Source organism: Ochotona princeps, chromosome 3, assembly GCF_030435755.1.
Source record: "Ochotona princeps isolate mOchPri1 chromosome 3, mOchPri1.hap1, whole genome shotgun sequence".
Lineage (NCBI taxonomy): Eukaryota > Metazoa > Chordata > Mammalia > Lagomorpha > Ochotonidae > Ochotona > Ochotona princeps.
Window position 1 is genome coordinate 35,077,415 of NC_080834.1, and position 20,053 is coordinate 35,097,467.

General features: G+C 50.5%; 1 protein-coding gene across 1 annotated transcript; it reads left to right on the forward strand.

The window, feature by feature from the left end:
* Nucleotides 1–9,385: 9,385 nt before the first annotated feature.
* MIS18A (MIS18 kinetochore protein A) lies at nt 9,386–19,028 on the forward strand. The gene is made up of 5 exons (XM_058661237.1): nt 9,386–9,705; nt 11,867–11,933; nt 15,579–15,701; nt 17,961–18,057; nt 18,943–19,028. Exons 1-5 carry the CDS (start codon nt 9,435–9,437, stop codon nt 19,018–19,020), a joined length of 636 nt encoding a protein of 211 aa, XP_058517220.1. The 5' UTR covers nt 9,386–9,434; the 3' UTR covers nt 19,021–19,028.
* The last annotated feature ends 1,025 nt before the right edge of the window (nt 19,029–20,053 follow it).

Here is a 20,053-nt window from a genome sequence, read left to right on the forward strand (position 1 = left end):
CTGGAACCCTGCCCGCTTGCTTTGGGAATAAGCACATCACAAACTGGATCATCAGAGACCTGTTGCCCAATCGACAGCCACCAAACCCCAAGGCACAGGTCGCCCGCCTGGCCTCTGTGCTCCCAGCTACGGAGGTGGGGTAAGCAAAGCGGACACCCAGAGAATACCCATCGAGACTGCCTTAAATTGCCCATCTGCAGAATTGCAGGACTGGGTTACATGAGAATTCTGTCTTTCATGTCACCGGATCTATTAGCTCTTGGTTTGCCTTTAAAGATTTATTTTGGGCCCGGCGCGGTGGCCTAGTGGCTGAAATCCTCGCCTTGAACACGCCAGGATCCCATATGGGTGCCAGTTCTAATCCCAGCAACCTCACTTCCCATCCAGCTCCCTGCTTGGGGCCTGGGAAGGCAGTCGAGGACGGCCCAATGCATTGGGACCCTGCACTCGAGTGGGAGACCTGGAGGAAGTTCCTGGCTCCTGGTTTTGGATCGGATCAAGCTCCGGCTGTTGCAGTCACTTGGGGAGTGAATCATCAAACAGAAGATCTTCCTCTCTGTCTCTCCTCCTCTTTGTATATCTGACTTTCCAATAAAAATAAATAAATCTTTTAACAAAAAAGATTTATTTTGTTGATCCAGCCAAGTGACAGAGAGGGGAGGATGAGAGATAATGACAGAGAGAGAGAGAGAGATCTTCCACATGCTGGTTCAGTCCCCAAATAGCCGCAGTGGGTGGGGTTGGACCAGGTCAAAGCCTGGAATCTGCAGCCCCCAGTCTCTCACCTTGGCGGCAGGGGTTCAGGCACTGGGCCAGCATTCACGGCTTTCTCCCGTACTTGAGTAGGAAACTGGATGAGAAGCCAGACAGCAGGGACTCAACCTCGCTTTCCGAGGCATCACAGGTGGTGGTTTAACATGCTGTGTCCCAAAGCCGGTCTGCAAAGCTGGCCCATAATTAGTTTTTTTTCTTGTTTTTTTTTGTTTGTTTGTTTGTTTGTTTGTTTTTTCAAGACAGGAAGGCTACCCTGAATTTTCTGAGAGGGCCCAAGGTCATCACAAGTGTGCTTTTATGAAGACAAGATATGGGCCTGGTGCAGTAGCCTAGTGGCTAAAATCCTCACCTTGAACACACCAGGATCCCATATGGGCGCCGGTTCTAATCCCGGCAGCTCCACTTCCCATCCAGCTCCCTGCTTGTGGCCTGGGAAGGCAGTCGAGGACGGTCCAATGCATTGGGACCCTGCACCCGCGTGGGAGACCCGGAAGAGGTTCCAGGTTCCCGACTTCGGATCTGCGCGCACCAGCCCGTTGCGGCTCACTTGGGGAGTGAATCATCGGACGGAAGATCTTCCTCTCTGTCTCTCCTCCTCTCTGTGTATCTGACTTTGTAATAAAATGAATAAATCTTTAAAAAAAACCAAATAAATCTTTTTTAAAAAACAAGACAAAATGTGCTGTGGGTGGGGAGGACAGGAAGTGACATGATGGAAACTAAGCCTCTGCCTGCAGCATCAGCATCCTGTATGGGCACCTGTTTGAGTCCTGGATGCTAGACTTCCAAGCCAGCTCCTGCAATGTGCCTGGGGAAGCAGCAGAGGATGGTCCAAGGCCTGGGGCCTCTGAACCCACATCGGAGATGGAGAAGAAGCTCCTGGTTGCTGGCTTTGAACCCGCCCAACTGTGGTCGTGTGCCCATTCGGAGAGCGAATCAGCAAGTAGAAGAGCTCCTCTCTCTGTGTACCTCTGCCTTTCCAATAAAAATAAATAAATCGAAAAGAAAAAGATTTGCAAGAACAGAGATCTGACTACAATCGAGGAAGAAAGTTGGAGGGAAAGGCATTCTGATAGGAACCACAGCCAAGGACAGCCCCCAGACACTGGCAGGGCAACAGAGCGTTCTCCTGAGGGTCTCCAGGGTACAAGCCTGGGCCACACCTCAGCTTTAAGCCCCTGGAGTCTCCCCTCCCAGACTTGTGACCTCCAAAGCGAAAATCACAAATCTGTGCTGTCTGAGCCACCATGTTTGAGGTGATGTATCCCAGCAAGTGCAGGTCACCAAGACACCCTGGTTTTTCAGGTCTCAGGGCTGCTGCAAGGGGCACACCCTGCAGGCTGACCCTCTACCCGGGTCCCAGCTCCTTGCTGAAAAATGGGGCTTCTAATGCCCAGGGCAAGGCATTGTGGGATCCCCACAGAGCACCCTGCTGAGACTGTATTCTTTCTTTTTCTCTTTCTTTTTAAATAGATTTTTAAACTTATTTTTATTTGAAAGATAGATTTACAGAGAAAAAAGAGAGACAGAGAGAAAGAGATCTTCCACCAGCTGCTTGCAACAGCTAGAGGTGAGCTGATCTAAATCCGTTATCCAGGAGCTTCTTCCAGATCTCCCATGTGGGTGCTGGGACCCGAGGATGTGGGCCGTCCCCCTCTGCTTTCCCAGGCTGTAGTTGGGAGCTGGATGGGAAGTAGAGCTGTTGGAACACAACCTGGTATCCACATGGGGTGCTGGTGCATGAAGGTTGAAGATTACGGTGTGTAACCCCTCCTCCCCAGGTTAGTGTCAGTAAAATGTTTTTCCTCCTCTCTTCCCCATTTCCTCCTCCTCCCTCTCCCCACGTGATCTGCAGGTGCAACAATGGAGTGTGCACACTTCCTGTCACAGAAACCCCTAGAGCAGGCACCATCACCTTCGAGCTCTGTGCAATAAATTAAAGGGGCAAGAAAAACAGTGCTCATGAGCAAAGTCCTTGGGAGCTATTTCTTCAAATAAATGTGTCATTATGATCTCAGAGAGTGACCTTGATGGGGGTGTTAGCTCTTACTGAAAAAAAGCAGGGGACCAGCGCGGTGGCCTAGCAGCTAAAGTCCTCACCTTGTACGTGCCAGGATCCCAAGCGGACACCAGTTCTAATCCCGGCTGCCCTGCTTCCCAGCCAGCTCCCTCCTTGAAGCCCTGGAAAGCAGTGGAGGACGGCCCAAAGCCTTGGGACCCTGCACCCGCGTGGGAGATCAGGAAGGTACTCCTGGCTCCTGTCTTCAGATTGACTCAGCTCTGGCTATTGAGGCCACTTGGGGAATGAACCAGCAGGTGCAAGATCTTCCTCTCTGTCTCTTCTTTTCTCTGTAAATCTGCCTTTCCAATAAAAACAAATACATCTTTAAATAAAATAAACACATCTAAAAAGTTAGCTTTAATGGCGAAGGAAACACAGATCTATAAATATAAAAAAGATTTACATGCCATTTTGTAAAAGTAAATTTTTCCCCAGCAGTGAGAATAGCACAATAAAACTGCATCGTCACTCAACTTCCACCACGATTGAAGCCGTAGCTAATTTAGTTTATTCCTCACTCCTCCCTCTCCTCCCATTCTGAATAACTCTGTTGTAAATATTCAGTATGTGTCTCTGAAGGGGGACTTACAGAAAAATAAAATCATGGTACAATTATCCTATTTGAAATAAATCCTTTTACAAATTTGCTTATTTTAAGGCAGAGGGAGACACACACACAGAGAGAGAGAGAGAGAGAGAGAGAGAGAGAGAGAGAGAGAGAGAAAATATCTTCCATCTACTGGTTCACTATCCAAATGGTTGCAACCATCAGAGCTGGACTGGTCTGAAACCAGAAGCCTGAAGTTTCTCCCAGGTCTCCCATGTGAGTACATGGACCAAGGTATTGTCCTTCTTTGCTGCTTGTCCAGGCCATAAGCAGAGAGCTAGATTGGAAGTGGAACAGCCAGGACTTGAACTGGACCCCATATAGGATGTGGGGGTCCTCAAACAGAGGCTTAACCTACTGTGCCACAGAACTGGCCCCACAGTCCCTTGCCTTACTGGGTGCAGGGACTCAAGGACTTAAGTTACCATATGCTGCCTTCCAGGGTGGGCATTAGCAAGAAACTGGATCACAAGTGGAGGGGTTAGGATTTGAACCAGGTATTCTGATATGGAATACATAAGTAGTAATTTAACAGCTGTACCGAATGCTCATCTGTAATTCCATTTTCCATGAATTTCCTGAAGTGTCCTCGTGTATGTAGTTGTGATAGGTATCGCATATTATTTTCCACGGAGGGCATAATAGCTTGCATTCCTATCCGCCTTGTAGAAAAGTGCCTGTATTTCAGGGCAAAAGCATGGACATTAGGTCAGACTTCTCAAACTCCCTGAGTTCAGCCTGAACTAGCCCAGGCTACTGTGGCTACTTAGTGAGTGAATTAACAGATGGAAGACTCTTTCTCCCTTTAAATCAATCAATCAAGTATTTAAAAAAATTTCAATTTTTTGGTCTGGTGGTTGTGATTATTGTACTTGGGGGCTGGAGACCTTGGTTCTGCTTTTAGTCAGAATTCTTTTGATAGGAAAAGAATTCTTTTGATAGTATTCGATTCTGAATAACTCAAAATGCAGACAGGCAGACTGAGTGGAGCCTTGCTGTGATGAGTGGCCCAGGAACACTGGGAAGGGTGGTCCCTGGGACCGAAGGCCACGGTGAGCTTGGTCTCTACCATGCCTCTTGCAGGGTCAGGGTCAGTCCATGGTGTTCCCCATGGCTTGAAACATGGCTGGGGATTGGTCTAGAGCCATGACACAAGAAGGAAGGGTGAACAGAGGACCCTCCCTCTAAGAGTTGGTATGAAAAGTTCCAGGAGTGTGCTGAGCCTGGCTCTAGTTCAGCCACCTGTTTCCCTTGAACTGTTTTTTTTTTTTTTTAAGATTTATTCATTTTTACTGGAAAAGTGGATATACAGAGAGGAGGAGAGACAGAGAGGAAGATCTTCCATTCGATGGTTCACTCCCCAAGTGGCCGCAACGACTGGAGCTGAGACAATCTGAAGCCAGGAGCCAGAGCTCTTTTGGGTCTCCCACGCGGGTGCAGGGTCCCAAGGCTTTGGGCCGTCCTCCACTGCTTTCCCAGGCCACAAGCAGGGAGCTGGATAGGAAGAGGGGCTTCTGGGATTAGAAACAGCGCCCATATGGATCTTGGTGCACACAAGGCAAGGACTTTAACCATTACACTATTGCGCCGGGCCCCTCCTTGAACTCTTTAACTGTGGACAGGAGGATGGCCAGGACTGATCATTAGGACAAGGGCATAGCCCACTCCTTGCCGGAGACCAGCTCCAGCCGAGAGTTCGGAGCTCGGGAAGGGTGCGTGGATGAGGCGTGAAGAGAGAAAGAAAGGAGACGGACCACCAGGATTCCTTGATCGTAGTGGACTAAGCGAGAAAGCTGTCCGCTTTATTTATACAGAAGCAGTACAAAGTTTTTTCTTAGGGGCATATTAACATAGCTTCAGGGGGGCACAATTTACAACTTTTTGAGAAATGATTGAGGAAGGATTCCACATTCCTTGCTTATCTTGGCTTGCCAGTCTTCATCTGCTCTCCTCAGGTCTGGGCTATAACCTAGGCGCCGCCTGTGACAACCAGACCCCTACCTTGAATTATGTATGAGTTAAAAGGACTGGGGCCTTGGTCTATGGGGATCGGGGTTATTGACATTAGTTGGCCATAGGTCTGTAAGCTCACACAGTTTGTTAACCAAACAAGTAAAGCAAGGGTAAAAACGGCAGAAAGAATTGCAGTTAGCAATGAGCTAAGTTACTCTATTTAAGTTTCAACTCTACAATGGATGAGTGAGTGTTTCCAAAGACAATTCTACAAATTGATTCAGTATTAGACAAGGCATTATCCATTCCAACGTTGCAACCAAGAGTTTCTCAGTAGACAACACATCTTATACACTAATACACTCCTAATACAATTCTTATTCTACAACTTATCTATCACTAAATGGGAGAAATACATCAGGAGAGAAAAAACATGAAGATCTAAGACAAAAAGTTTTAAACATTACATTCCTCTACAACTGCAGGCTCTACAACTTCATAAGTGATCAAACAATAATCAAAAATATATCTTTATGATATTAGTGAAATCACCCTGTATTTCCTCTAGCTAAAAATTTATGAAAACAACTAAAGCAACTACATTTTCTAAAGAATTGCAAGGACAGGCTAACCTTTAAGACCACAGTAACTATATTTTTTGCCTTAGCAGGATAGGCTTCAGGGTTACAGTAGCTATATTCTTTGTCATAGCAGTATGGCCTTTAGGGTCACAGTAACTATATTCTTTGTCATAGCAGAATGACCTTTAGGGTCAAAGTAATAGGATAACTTTTAGGGTTCCTCTTATCAAGCCATTCCCCAGAAAGCATGCTAAATATCCGGGCCAGATTTTATGGCAATGGGTAACCAGCACAGACTTAATTATACTCCTGTGTGTAGTTAAAGGCCCACTCACCAGGACATCCTCAGTAACATTAACTCTTAAGCTCACATTGGTTGTAAAAGCCATCTCACAGGGACAGACAATGCCTCAATAGATTACATAGTGGGGTGGTTGAGTGCCCATGCGAAGGGGGGTGAAAACTGCGTCAAGGTGGTCAGAGATGAATCCACTTAGCCCTGCTAAGCAGCTGGTAGCTCCCCGGGCCCTGCCAGACAGGGAGCTGTTCTCTTCACACCTTCGTGTTATTCACACCTACTGCATGGACTCCATCAACTCCTGGGATGGGGCAGGCGTGAAGAAAGACCTTCAGGATGGACACCCCACCACTGTCAATTGACACTGTGCAAAGGGGCTCAAGAGGGCTTGGCAATTTAGTTGGACTCAGCCTTATTGCAATCTCCTACTTGCATAAGGAAGAGAGGGGAAGGTTGGGATTGGTTGTCCGACTAACAGTATGATTACACAAGCCAAGATCACCCTATTGTATCTCATTGTATCCTCACATAAAATACATCTTCATGGTGACCTGGTATTTCAGATTTATAGTACAAACACACAAACTCCAAAGTTCCTATCCAAATACTGAAAAGCTCATGTGGTTGTGTCAGTGCTATGACAGATAGATTGTACTTGAAGACTGCAGTATAGGAAAGCCAGGCTTGGCTCCTCAAAAGTAGCAGCAGGAGGAAAGTGAAGTTAAGGGCAGAAAGAATAACCCTAAAGTCCTTGAAGTATTTCCTGCCAGTTGGAAGCTGGTTAGCAAGACCAAACTGACCCCTAGGAAGCCTGCAAAGCATCCGAGAGGCACCTTTTCTGGCTGTGTGCAGGCTGGCTGACAGACCTGTTTATCAGACAGGTCAGCGAGTCTTGGGTGAAGTGCTCAAACGGCCTGTTTCGTCTTTGTCATCTGACCCAAACTTAGCAATCCTTTGTTCTCTGTCAACATGGTCCTTATTTCCAGAAATAAGCTCCTTCATCAGTAGCCCCTTCTCAGACAAAATACCTTGGCAGTAGCCGAAGCTGCAATCGTAAAGAAACCAATCTCCAACTAGTTAAGAAGTACGGCCTGCTTTCCCACACCTTTTTGGGTCAACCAATGGATGCCATCATATAATATATATATTCTGACTAGACCTGGACCACTATGGAACACTTTCCAGGCCCCATGGAGAGTAGCTGGGTTTGTTGCTCCTGAGCCTACATCATATATACTCGGTCCCGGATCAACCTTGTATTAACCTTTACACAGATTTTGTTTCTGTTCACATTAACTTTATGCTAAAATTCACAACACACATGTTCATGGACACTGCATTGCTGGATCCGCACAGTGATGAGTGTGCTACAAATTCTTTTTTTTTTTTTTTTAAAGATTTATTTATTCTTTATTACAAAGTCAGACATACAGAGAGGAGGAGAGACAGAGAGGAAGATCCTCTGTCCGATGATTCACTCCCCAAGTGGCCGCAATGGCCGGTGCTGTGCCGATCCAATGCCGGGAACCAGGAACCTCCTCCGGGTCTCCCACGCGGGCGCAGGGTCCCAAAGCACTGGACTGTCCTCGACTGCTTTCCCAGGCCACAAGCAGGGAGTTGGATGGGAAGCGGGGCCGCCGGGGACTAGAACCTGCGCCCATGTGGGATCCTGGCTCATTCAAGGTGAGGACTTTAGCCGCTAGGCCACGCCGCCAGGCACCCCCCCTTTTTTTTCTTAAAAAGATTTATTTTCATTGGAAAGGCAGATTCACAGAGAGAAGGAGAGAGAGAAGATCTTCCATCCGCTGGTTCACTGCCCAAGTGGCAGCAACAGCTGGAGCTGAGGTGATCCAAAGCCAGGAGGCAGGAGCTTCTTTCTGGCCTCCCATGTGGGTGCAGAGTCTCAAGGACTTGGACCATCCTTTGCTGCTTTCCCAGGCCTCCAGCAGGGAGCTGGATGGGAAGTGGAGCAGCCAGGACAGGAACCGGCAACCAAACGGGATGGCAGCACTTGCAGACGGAGGAATTGCCATTGAGCCATCGCACCGGCCCAGTACTCATTCCTTTAGTCTGTGAAGATTCCGATTTCCTTTAGGTTTCTGACCGTGACTACCTCTCGGGGGTTGTGATGGGTTCATCTTGGATTTCTGATTGCAATGCTTTTGCTTTTTTGCTAACAGCCAAAGACGCTAGGATGGGAAGGCAATTTTTCGCACTTTACCTAACCAAGCAAAGTGGGCAGTGACATGGAAAACACCATGGAGAGACAGGTGTGTTTTCCGTGGTCCGGGAGTCAGCTGGGCTCTTCTCCACCAGCTTTCTCTCCTGATGTGTTTCTAAGTCAGAGGCTGGCTTTAGGAGGCAGCTGCGCAAGTGTCACAGCAGAACCCTAAATTAAACCTGGGACCAGCCTGTCCAGTGTGTAACCAGCCAAGCCAACCCATCAGGGTGGTAGACAAAGTGGGTGTTTATTTTGCAAAGCACAGAGGAAGGAGACAGGCAGCTTCGCGTTTGCGCCCTCTAGGGCTCTCGCTAAGATCTTGCTCCAGGAAGTACAAGGCACCCAAGAATTTCCTTACAAACTGCTTTCTGCACCTAAGGAAAGGACCACCCCCCAAAAACAAAATTACAGCAGCGCTAACAGAGGACCATCATTTGCTAATACCGACAGCACGGGAACGCCTGGAATGTACATATACGTATCCTTAAAAGCCATCCTCTCCCTCCCCACAGCCAGAAGCCGACGAGGTGGGCCCGGGCCTCCCTACAGCAGAACTGAGCGCACTTAAATTCGAGGGGTGCGTACCACCTCGCGGGGGCAGTGGGTGGCAGGAGTGTGCTCTCATCTTTCTCCCCGGTTGTCCTACACGGAGGGCTTGGCAGTTCAGTTTGGGGCCACCCCTTCCCCAGCTACGCCGCCCCAACACAACTGGAGGTAACGCTCCACCATCCTAGGAGGTCTCCACTTTTGGGTGGGGGGGTGGTGGAGACTTGGCGCACGCGCAGTGCTCGCCGCCTTCGTCTAGCCCGGCGAGGAGCATGCGCACTGGAGGCGCCCCGCCTCCTTCCCTGCGTTCCTTCTGGGCGGGAGCCGGGGCCGCGCATGCGCAAGGGGCGTGCTGGGCGTGGCGCTCGGGCGGCGCGGGCGATTTGTCCGTCATGGCGGGCGCCTGGTCGCCCGAGTGCTCCCGGGGCAGATGGGGCGACTCGTCGTTGTTAGGAAGGCGGCTGTCGGAAGACTCGAGCCGCCAGCAGCTGCTGGAGAAGTGGGCGAGCGTGTGGAGCTCGGCGGGCGAGGTCAGCGCGGAGAAGGCGCCACGCGAGGAGGAGAATCCGCTCGTGTTCCTGTGCTCGCGCTGCCGGCGGCCGCTCGGCGACTCGCTCAGCTGGGTCACCTGCCTGGAGGACACCAACTGCATTCTGTTACGCTGTCAGTTCGGCCTCGGCATTGGGGGCAGGGATGGGGGGTCGGGGGTCCCCGCCGCCCGAAGGGCTCCCCGCTTCTGCACGGCCCCGAGGCAGCCGGTTCGGGGGTGAGAGGGACCTTGCTGGGCGTTCCCCTGGTCATTTTACGGGGTGCAGTGCGCAGGAATTAGCCGTAGGGATTAATAACAACAACAAAAAAAGGCCGCTTGACTGCTAATTTTATATATAAGAATAATATTTCTGGTATTATGTTTTTAATGCTGTTTTAAAATTAAAAAAAAATAATGCATAATTGCTGGTTCACTCCCCAAGTGACTGCAGTGGCCAGTGCTGCGCTGATCCAAAGCCAGGAGCCAAGAGCTCTTCTGGGTTTCCCACGCAGGTGCAGGGTCCCAAGGCTGTGGTCTGTCCATGACTGCTCTCACAGGCAACGAGCAGGAAGCTGAGTGGGAAGTGGAGTTGGGACTAGAACCCGTGCCGTATGGGATCCCGGTGTGTTCAAGGCAAGGACTTTAACGTCTAGTTTATCACATGAGGCCCTCTTATTTTTTACTGATATAGGAAAGCTCATTAGTAGCTTTCCCGCTGCTGAGTTGGGGTACTCGGGGGACCTCCCGGCTGGTCCTGGTCCTTCCCACAGCACTCTCCTGAACTGAAGTTGGAGTGCTTGGAAGTGTTTGACCTGTCTTTGTACAGGAATGCTCACTCGGTTGCAGGTGCAGTAGTTGGATCCTGCAGTTTGCCTTTTTCTAAGAACACCTTGTAGAAAGGCCTTGAGGCCTCTGTGGTCAGTGTTCAGGGGTGGGGGGCCCGTGTTGTGGCGCCGTGGGTTAAGGCGTCCTCACTTGTGATGCTGGCATCCTGTGTGGACTCAGGGCCAAGCCCCCTGCTCCACTGCAGATTTAGCTTCCTGCTAATGTGCCTAAGAAAGTAGCTGTGGGTGGTACACGTCCTTGGGCCCTTGCACCCGCGTGGGAAACCCTGAGGAAGCTCCTGTCTTCTGTCTTCTGTTCCTCATCTGGGTTGCAGCCATCTGGGCATGTGAACCAGTGGATGGAAGATCTAATTCTTTCAAATAAATAAGTCTTTAAAAAAGTAAGAAGGTGCAAGGAAGGCGTTAGAAAACTCAGGGCTTCGTAGTCTATGTTAAAATAAATATAGGACTCCAGGGGCCAGTACTGTAGCATTGTAAGCTAAGCCTCTGCCTGTGATGCCAGCATCCCACATGAGCGCTGGTTCAAGTCCTAGTGGCTCTACTTCTGATCCAGCTCCCTGCTGAGGTGCCTGAGAAGGCAGGGAAAGAGGCCCAAGTCTGGTTCCTGGCTTTGGACTGGCCCAGCTTGGGCCTTTGCAGCCATTTGGGGAGTGAGGAGTGAACCAGCAGATGGAAGATCTCTCTCCGTCTCTTCTCTTTGTAGTTCAGCCTTTCGTTTTGTTGGGGGAGCTGCTGGGATGGGACAAGCATGAGGTGGTTCCGGCTGGGTTGGGAGCAGGATGCAGAGAGGAAGGATCCCGGAAGCAAGATGGGGTTCTTGAGCAGTTGTGGGGCTGAAGGGGGGCCTCGCCAAGCTGGGGTAGAGTGGGCAGGGGCTGGATGGAGTCCGCAGTGGGGTCACTTGGTATCCGTTCTGCTCCCGTCTTTGGATGCTCCAGCGACGTTTTCTGCTACTTGTGGGGTCCCGCTGTGACCTTGGCCAAGTCGGGGTGCATGTGGCGGATGTTGGCTGGGCATCCTGGGGCTCTCCCCGCTGCTGTTAGAGAGGCATGCATTGCCCTGCAGTTGCTGCCTGGGTTTGGATCCCATCATTGGTGTCAGGTGGATGCTATTGGTAGTCTGTAGTCTGGGGTCTGGTTGTTCTCAGTTCCCCTACTGAGGGAATGTGCCCTGCCAGTCTCACTGGGCAGTGCCAGTGCTCTGTAGGGAAGGGAAGGAACTCACCCCTCTCACACTCTGATTCCAGAAAACCACTGTGCTTTTAGCTTGAACCCTGCTCTGTGTGTGTGTATGTGTGTGTGTGAGTGAGAGAGAGAGAGAGATTGATTGATTGATTTGGGGCTCTTGTTTTTCCTGGTCCTCCGAGCTCTGCAGGGACAGTGGACTCACAGCTCTCGCAGCAGCATCTTGTGTGAATTCATTTGTGAATTCATGTTACTTTCCTCTCCAGCTGTTTCCTGTAATGTGTCGGTGGATAAAGAACAGAAGCTCTCCAAACGTAAAGATGAGGACGGTTGGTGAGTATGACCGACTCCGTGTGAACGTGTACGACACAAGTGTGTGCTGTCAGGGGGAGCCCTCCTGGGTGACCAGAGCGAGACCTTGTTGGGATAAAACTTTCTGTGGTAATCCGTGCGCAGTGAGGCACTCAGCTGCATCAGCTGAGTCATGGAGCTTGTCGCTCTCCAAAGGCATGCCTGACACTCCCTTTGGCATCTTTGGGCTTGGTGCAGATGTACATTGTAACAGAAGCAGCAGGAAGCGTGGGCACGCGGGACCCGTGCTGTGGCCACCTCCTGGCCATGAGGAGGCTTGGCAGGGAGCCTGGTGCTTCTGCCCACTGTTGGTGGCAAGGGGGCGTCCCCTACCTGTGATTTACCAGTCGGATGCCCTTATTTATTTATTTATTTATTTATTTATTTATTTATTTATTTATTTATTTATATATAAGGGCTTGTTAAAGTTCATAGATGCTTCATGTGTAAATGGTAAAGTACTGTGTAGGTACTGGGTTACCACTGAGAGCTCATACTTGGCAGGGTACTGACTCACGGTGTTATTCGCTGCCTGCAGTGCTCCAGTAGTTTCCCAGGGCTGCTCTGGCTGCAGGTGAACAGGGGTATTCTGCACATGGGCCCTTTGCCACTCCGTAGCTCCCTCTTGCTTGATTGCAGAAACCACTAGTGAGTGATTCCAAGTGGCTCACTTGCTGAGTAGAAGTTAGAATACTTTGGAAATCATGTTTTGTAAGGCTTATTATTTGTGAGGCAGAGTGATAAGAGAGAGGAAAGAAATATCTTCCATTTTCCGAAAGACATCTTCTGTCTACTGGTTCGCGCCCCAGATGCCTGGGCTAGCTGGGGTTAGGCTGGACTAGAACTAGCAGCCAGGAATTCCCTCTGCGTCTCCCCAAGTGTTAAGCGTTCAAGGACTGCTATTAGCATCCATGGCCTGCCGGGCACACTAGCAGGAAGCTGGATCGGAAGTGCAGAATAGCCAGAACTTAAGCCAGGCACGCCTTTGCATGTGGGATGATGGTGTCCCGAGTGATGCCTTAACCTGCTGCAGCGCAGTGCCTGGCCCACAGAGTAGTAATCTGTGGTGTGCAGTTCACTTACCTCTGCAGTTACGGGGTCTGTGTTACAGTGCAGTGGATTAAGCTGTTGACTGTACTGCTGGCATCTGATAGCAGAAGGCCTGTTGGGTTGGAGTCTCAGCAGCAGCCCTGCTTCTGATCCCGGCTACTGCAGCTGGGCAAGCAGCAATGATGGCCCAAGTTCCTGGACCCCTGCCATGCGTGTGGGACAGCCGGATGGAGTTCCTGGCTCCTGGCGTCAGCCTGGCTCAGACCCGGCTGTTGTGGCCATGTGGGGAGTGAGCCAACAGATGGACAGTTGTGCCTGTGCCTAGGGCTCCCATCTTTGTGCAGTTTGAATAATGTTTTCTTTTTCTTTTTTTTTTTAAAGATTTATTTATTTTTATTACAGAGTCAGATATACACAGAGGAGAGACAGAGGAAGATCTTCCGTCCATTGAGTCACTCCCCTAATGATGCAACAGCCGGTGCTGCGCCAATCCGAAGTCGGGAACCTGAAACCTCCTCCGGATCTCCCACACGGGTGCAGGGTTCCAAAGCTTTGGGCCGTCCTCGACTGCTTTCCCAGGCCACAAGCAGGGAGCTGGATGGGAAGTGGAGCTGCCGGGATTAGAACCGGCGCCCATATGGGATCCCAGGGCGTTTAAGGCGAGGACTTTAGCCACTAGGCCACGCCGCTGGGCCCTGAATAATGTTTTCAATCAGAAATAAGTCTAGCTGTTACTGATTTACTGTGTTGGGACTGTAATATTACCATGGACACTTACACAGTGGCAAATGGAATGGGCCAGTGTGGCATGGCTTCTGGAAGCTAGTGAAGGTAAGGCAGAGGAAGAGAGATGTAAATTGACAGGAAGAGTGTGTGTGCGACCCAGGCTGGGAACTTGGCTAGAAGGAAGGAACAAGGAGCTGGAGAATCAGCCGGGCATTAATATAGAATATTTATGCATTGGGCCCGGTGCGCTAGCCTAGTGGCTGAAGTTCTTGCCTTGTATCCGCTGGGATCCCATATGGGCACTGGTGTGTGTCCTGGCTGTACTACTTCCCATCCAGCTCCCTGCTTGTGGCCTGGGAAAGCAGTGGAGGACGGCCCAAAGGTCTGGGACCTTGTGCCCACATGGGAGACCAGGAAGAAGCTCCTGGCTTCGGATTGGCTTAGCTCTGGCCGTTGAGCCCGCTTGGGGAGTGCTCAGCAGATGGAAGATCTTTTTCTCTGTCTCTCCTTCTCTTTGTGTATATGCCTTTCCAATAAAAAGAAATAAATCTTCACAAAATATGCATTTTTGTGATACCTGTGTGGGGCATGGCCAGAAGTGTGACTCTTTGGAAAGACAGCTCTAATATGTCCTGAGCATACACCTGAGACTTTTTTTTTAATTTACTTTTTTAAAAAAGATTTATTTGTTTGTATTGGAAAGTCAGATATACAGAGAGGAGCAGAGACAGAGAGGAAGATCTTCCATCTGATGATTCACTCCCCAAGTGGCCACAACGGCTGGAGCTGCACTGATCCGAAGTCAGGAGCCAGGAGCTTCTTCCACGTCTCCCATGTGGGTGCAGGGTCCCAAGGCTTTGGACTGCGCTCAACTGCTTTCCCAGACCACAAGCAGGGAGCTGGATGGGAAGTGGAGCAACTGGGACACGAACTGGCACCCATATGGGATTCTAGGGCTTGCAGGAGGAGAATTAGCTAGTTAAGCCATTGCATTGCTCCAAGACCCTTTTTTAACACCTGTTAATGAGGGAACTGGAGGTTGGTTCAGAGGAGTGGAGGGCAGTGGGCAAATCCTGCATGGCTCTCCGGCCTGTGGGACTTTTCTGTTCACCAGGATGATTTGTGTCCCTGTTGGACTGAATTCACTTGCGGTGCACTGATCTTCTTTGTTGAGGTTGTCATTTACCTAAATATGACCCAAGCTTTCTGCCAGCGTAGGAACAAGGCGAGGCTTAACTCTGCACCACAACACTGGCCCAGAGCTTACACCAAAAAACCAACTTCAAGGGCCTGGCCGCGGTAGCCTAGCAGCTAAAGTCCTTGCCTTGCATGCACCAGGATCCCATATGGGTACCGGTTCATATCCCGGCATCTCCGCTTCCTATCCAGCTCCCTGCTTGTGGCCTGGGAAAGCAGTTGAGGACGGCCCAACGGTTTGGGACCCTGCAACTGCGTGGGAGACCCAGAGGTGGCTCTGGGCTCCTGGCTTCGGATCGGCTCAGCTCTAGTCATTGCAGCCTTTTGGGGAATGACTCATTGGACGGAAGGTCTTCCACTCTGTCTGTCCTCGTCTCTGTATATCTGATTTTGCAACAAAAATGAAATCTTTAAAAAAAAAAAGCTTCACTATCTCCTCGGATACATATGGCGGTAAGGCCGTCTTCGCTGTCTTCACATTTGCTATAAATATCTCACTGTCATTTTTTCCTTCCTAGCAAGAGTACGTGTAGCTAACTGGTCAGAATAGCACACATTAGCAACGTAAACGTGTAAGCATCGGGGCGCTCACCACGGGGTTTCCGTGCGGCAGGTTGCTGCTCGCTCCCTAAGCCGTGGCGTGTCTCCCTGCAGCGTGCTCGAGACGTTGTACTGCGCCGGCTGCTTGCTCACCCTGGGCTACGTGTACAGGTGCACCCCCAAGAGCCTCGACTACAAGAGGGACCTGTTCTGCCTCAGCGTGGAGGCCATCGAAAGGTCAGTGTCCACGGCCGGGGCGGTGCGTGTGAGCGGGCAGAGCCCGTCGACTGTGCGTCCTCGTAAGAACCTCTCACGGTGAAGACAGGGAATCTGTTTTTTCCACTTTGTTTTTGTTTTTTGATTTGTTGTGTGTTTTATTTGAAAGGCCGAGTTGCAGAGGAGGGACACAGAGCAGGAGAGGCTTCAGTTGTTGGTTCACTGCCTAGAGAGCTGCAGCAGCTGGAGCTGAGCTGAGCAGAAGCCAGGAGCTTCCTCTCCCAGTGCTTCCCCAGGCCATTAGGAGGGAGCCTCTGGGACTCAAGCAGGTGCCCCAGGGATGCTGACACCGCAGGTAGAGGCTTACCGTGCTGTGCCATGGTGCTGGCCTCATTACGTTTTGATTTTGGAGATGTCAGACACTCCTAAATTATAGGAGAAAACATTGAGGATTTTTCGGGGGGCAGGGATAACAATTTTTTTTTTTTAAAGATTTATTCATTTTATTACAAAGTCAGATATACAGAGAGGAGGAGAGACAGAGAGGAAGATCTTCCGTCCATTGAGTCACTCCCCAAGTGAGCCGCAACGGGCCGATACACGCCGATCCAAAGCCGGGAACCAGGAACCTCCTCCAGGTCTCCCATGCGGGTGCAGTGTCCCAATGCATTGGGCCGTCCTCGACTGCCTTCCCAGGCCACAAGCAGGGAGCTGAATGGGAAGTGGAGCTGCCAGGATTAGAACCGGCGCCCATATGGGATCCCGGGGCTTTCAAGGCGAGGACTTTAGCCGCTAGGCCATGCCGCCGGGCCCCAGGGATAACAATTTTTTTTTTTTTTAACTGGCTGTACTTAGCAGAATTGTTTCAAAGCAATTATCTGGGTAAGTCTGTAGCCATTGTTCCTTTGCACACACTTCCTCCCAGTTTTAGCCTCCTAGAAAATCATAAAAAAGGTAAGGATTTCAGCACTGATTAGGAAAGTCTTTCTGGTGTTTGGAAAAATAGAAATAAACATCTAGCAATTTTCTCTAGTAACTTTTTTTGGTGGGGTGGGAAATGCAAGGATATGTCTTGAGATGTCTTGGCCCCCTGCGGTTTATAAAAAGTAAGGGTGTGGCAACAGTGTGCATTAGGGGCTGCCTGCGGACATCAGTTCATGAATCCCAGGTCCCTTGATGACCTTCCACTGGCCTTTCCCTGGGACGAGCGTTGAGTCAGCCGGTTGACAGTCCCTCCCGGTTCCCCACTCTGTGCACTTCCATCAGCCCCAGGACTGCAGGAGGGTCCCAGCAGCCTATGCAACAGGAAAGAGCAATTTAAGAAGCAAAGAGGGTGCCTGCATATTCAGTTATTTGAAGGATCTTTCATTCCTGTTGAATTTCATGGGTTTAGTTTGTATTTGAAGTTTGTCATTTGTTTGAAGGGGACAGTTAGAGACGGAGGGAGAGATAGTGAGGTCTTGTACCCACTGGTTCACTGCGCAGGTGGCTGCAACAGCTGGAACTGGCCCAGACTGAAGCCGCGTGCGTGACTGGAATTCCATCTGGCTCCCCCACGTGGGGCTCGGGGGCCCAAGCACTTTGGAGCCATCTTCCGCTGTTCCCAGGCCCATTTAACAGGGAGCTGGATGGGAAGCGGAGCAGCCAGGACTTGAACCAGTGCATCCTGTGTGAGCAGTAGTCCCCAGCTGCTCCGCTTCCTGTCCAGCTCCCTCCTAATGACCTGGCAAAGCAGTGCAAGGTCACCAAGTGCTTGGGCCCCGGCGTCTGTGGGAGACCTGGAAGAAGCTGCTGGCTTTGGATCAGCCCTGCCCAATACCTTGCAGCCATTTGGGGAGTAAGCTAGCAGATGCAAGATCGTCTGTCTCCTGCTGTCTGTATCGCTCCTTTTAAGTATAATACAGAATATATATGTATGGAGAAAAGGTCCGCTTGGAAGTGCTGCATGTTTCTGACGTACACAGGAAACAGGCTTCTTCAGGGTCTAAGCTTGTCATTAGGATGTCGAACTGTGGGTGGTAAGGTTTTGCCACGCAGCTTGCTGAAGAGCAAGTTTATCCCAGTAATGAAATGGTTGTAATATTGCAAGATTGATGTGGGGACCCATCTAGACAAAACTGCTGTGGGGAAAAACCTGAGTTTATGTAGTATAGCTTCCTGGGTGGGGACTTTGCAGAAATGCTCTTGTTTGATGATCCAGTGTTAAGATGCTTAGTGACGGCATTCATGTAGCGTTTGTTCCCCGATCACATCGTGACTTGGAGCCTTACTGTCCTTCAGCTATGTTCTAGGGTCCTCTGAGAAGCGGATAGTGCCGGACGACAAAGAGCTGTTGAATCTGGAGAGCAGAGTGGAAATCGAAAAGTCTCTCCAACAGGTAACTTTTGTTCTGCATGTTTGCTTTCCTTGTGTGAACAACTTCCTTCCTGTTGGTGAGCAAGAGCTTTTTCGCAAACAGCTTCGTAATGCCGCCTGCCTGATTGAGTGCTTGCCCAGTCAGCAGGAGCTCCGGTCATCTCAGTTGTTTGTGAAGTCGACTTCTGAGAACTAAACCATGAGCTCAAGTTGATGAAGTGGAAGGAAGGCATTTCGTGCCAAAACCGAGAAGTGTATATTCCAGAACTGTTAGACTGGAAACACGTCTTTGGACCAAATCTTCATTTTATTTGATTCAGTTCCTGTGGTATAAGCAGCCTGCTTGTTGGATGCTAGCATCTTTTCATAGCCAGATAGGCTAGATGGTGGGCAGTGTTTAAAGGAACTGTGAATAGATTGAGATCTGCCAGTAATGGAATTGTGTCTTAATTTAGTTAGTGTGCCTTATTTACATACAGCCTGTAGTTCCATCTCCCAAGCCACTGAGTAGTTTCATGTGAGACGTAAAAATTTTTTTTTTAACGAGACAGAGGAAGATCTTCCATCCGATGATTCACTCCCCACGTGACCGCAATGGCCGGTGCTGTGCCGATCCAAAGCCGGGAACCTCTTCTGGGTCTCCCACACGGGTGCAGTGTCCCAAAGCCTTGGGCCGTCCTTGACTACTTTCCCAGGCCACAAGCAGGGAGCTGGATGGGAAGTGGAGCTGCCAGGATTAGAACCGGCGCCCATATGGGATCCCGGGGTGTTCAAGGTGAGAACTGTAGCCGCTAGGCCACGCCGCTGGGCCCCTGAGATGTGAAATGTTTGCAGTTACTGCATGTCCAGCTCCTGTGCCCACGGGCGACTTACAGCCTCGTGTTTTTCTGTTTTCTCGAACCCACAGATGGAAGAGGTCTTGAAAGCCCTGCAGACAAAGCTCTGGGAGATGGAGTCCAAGTTCTTCCCCAGCAGCAAGAGCTGACCCTGCGGGCAGGCCTGCCCTGTGCCGTCTGCCCCGGCCGGCCGCCGCGCAGTGGGAAGAGCGCAGGGCGCCTCGGCAACTGTACGCCATGGCGAGCAGTGACTCTTGTCCACGTTCCAATCTGTTTTATGGAATTGGAATTTGGGTATTTTTATTTAGAAGTTAGGTGGCTCTCTGAACTGTCCTTTCTGCTGTATCTAGTTTTCCTTCTTCATGGCTTTTTCTTTTACTTGGTTCATGGTATGAAGGGCGCTCAGCCTCAAGGGTTTCCGTACCGCCCGAGAGCCCAGATACCCGTGTGCCTTCCTGTGTGCAGCCCTCGGAAGGAAGCAGGTGGTCGCAGGGTGTGCTGGAACCGAGAGCAGGGCAGCATGGAAGTGCAGGTGCTTCGTCCTGCGCACTGAGCAGAGACTGCCTGCTTCAGAGTTGTCACGCCCGAGGGTGGGATTCTGGGGGGAACGGGGTTTTCAAAGTTTCCATAATGTTCAGACTCTTACAGAACGTATTATTTTTGTCATCAGAAAGAGAATAAAGGTTAGTGCACAGTGCCCCAAGAGCGATTTTCACATGGTGTCAAAAATCCCTGCGCCATGCCATGCATAGGGCTGAGTGCAGCAGTGTGGCAGCTGGCTCAGGTGGGTAAACAGCCCCACATCTGTCTGTACCCCTTCTGCTGGGCACAGATGAGGACTGCAAAGTGGGAATGAGCACTCCCTCCGCCCCCAGCTGCTCCCTGGGGTCCTCTGGGAGCACCGAGTTCTCACAGCCCTGTGCTGCAAAGACCCAGGCTCGCAGACTCCATCCATCACTGCTGCTCGGTTCTTCTTGCTAAGGTGTCAAAACCTGCGCGTTCAAACTGAGTGAGCCCTTGTCTCCTCACTCGCGGGCTCGCTGATGGGTAGATTGTGGTCCCGTGGCAGCAGTGCCAGCCCATGCCAGCCACCAGATGGTCAGCCTACCTCGGCTCACACACACGTGTGTCCTTGCTCTGCCTGTGTGCTCCTCGGCTCACGTGTGTCCCCTGGCCTCTGCC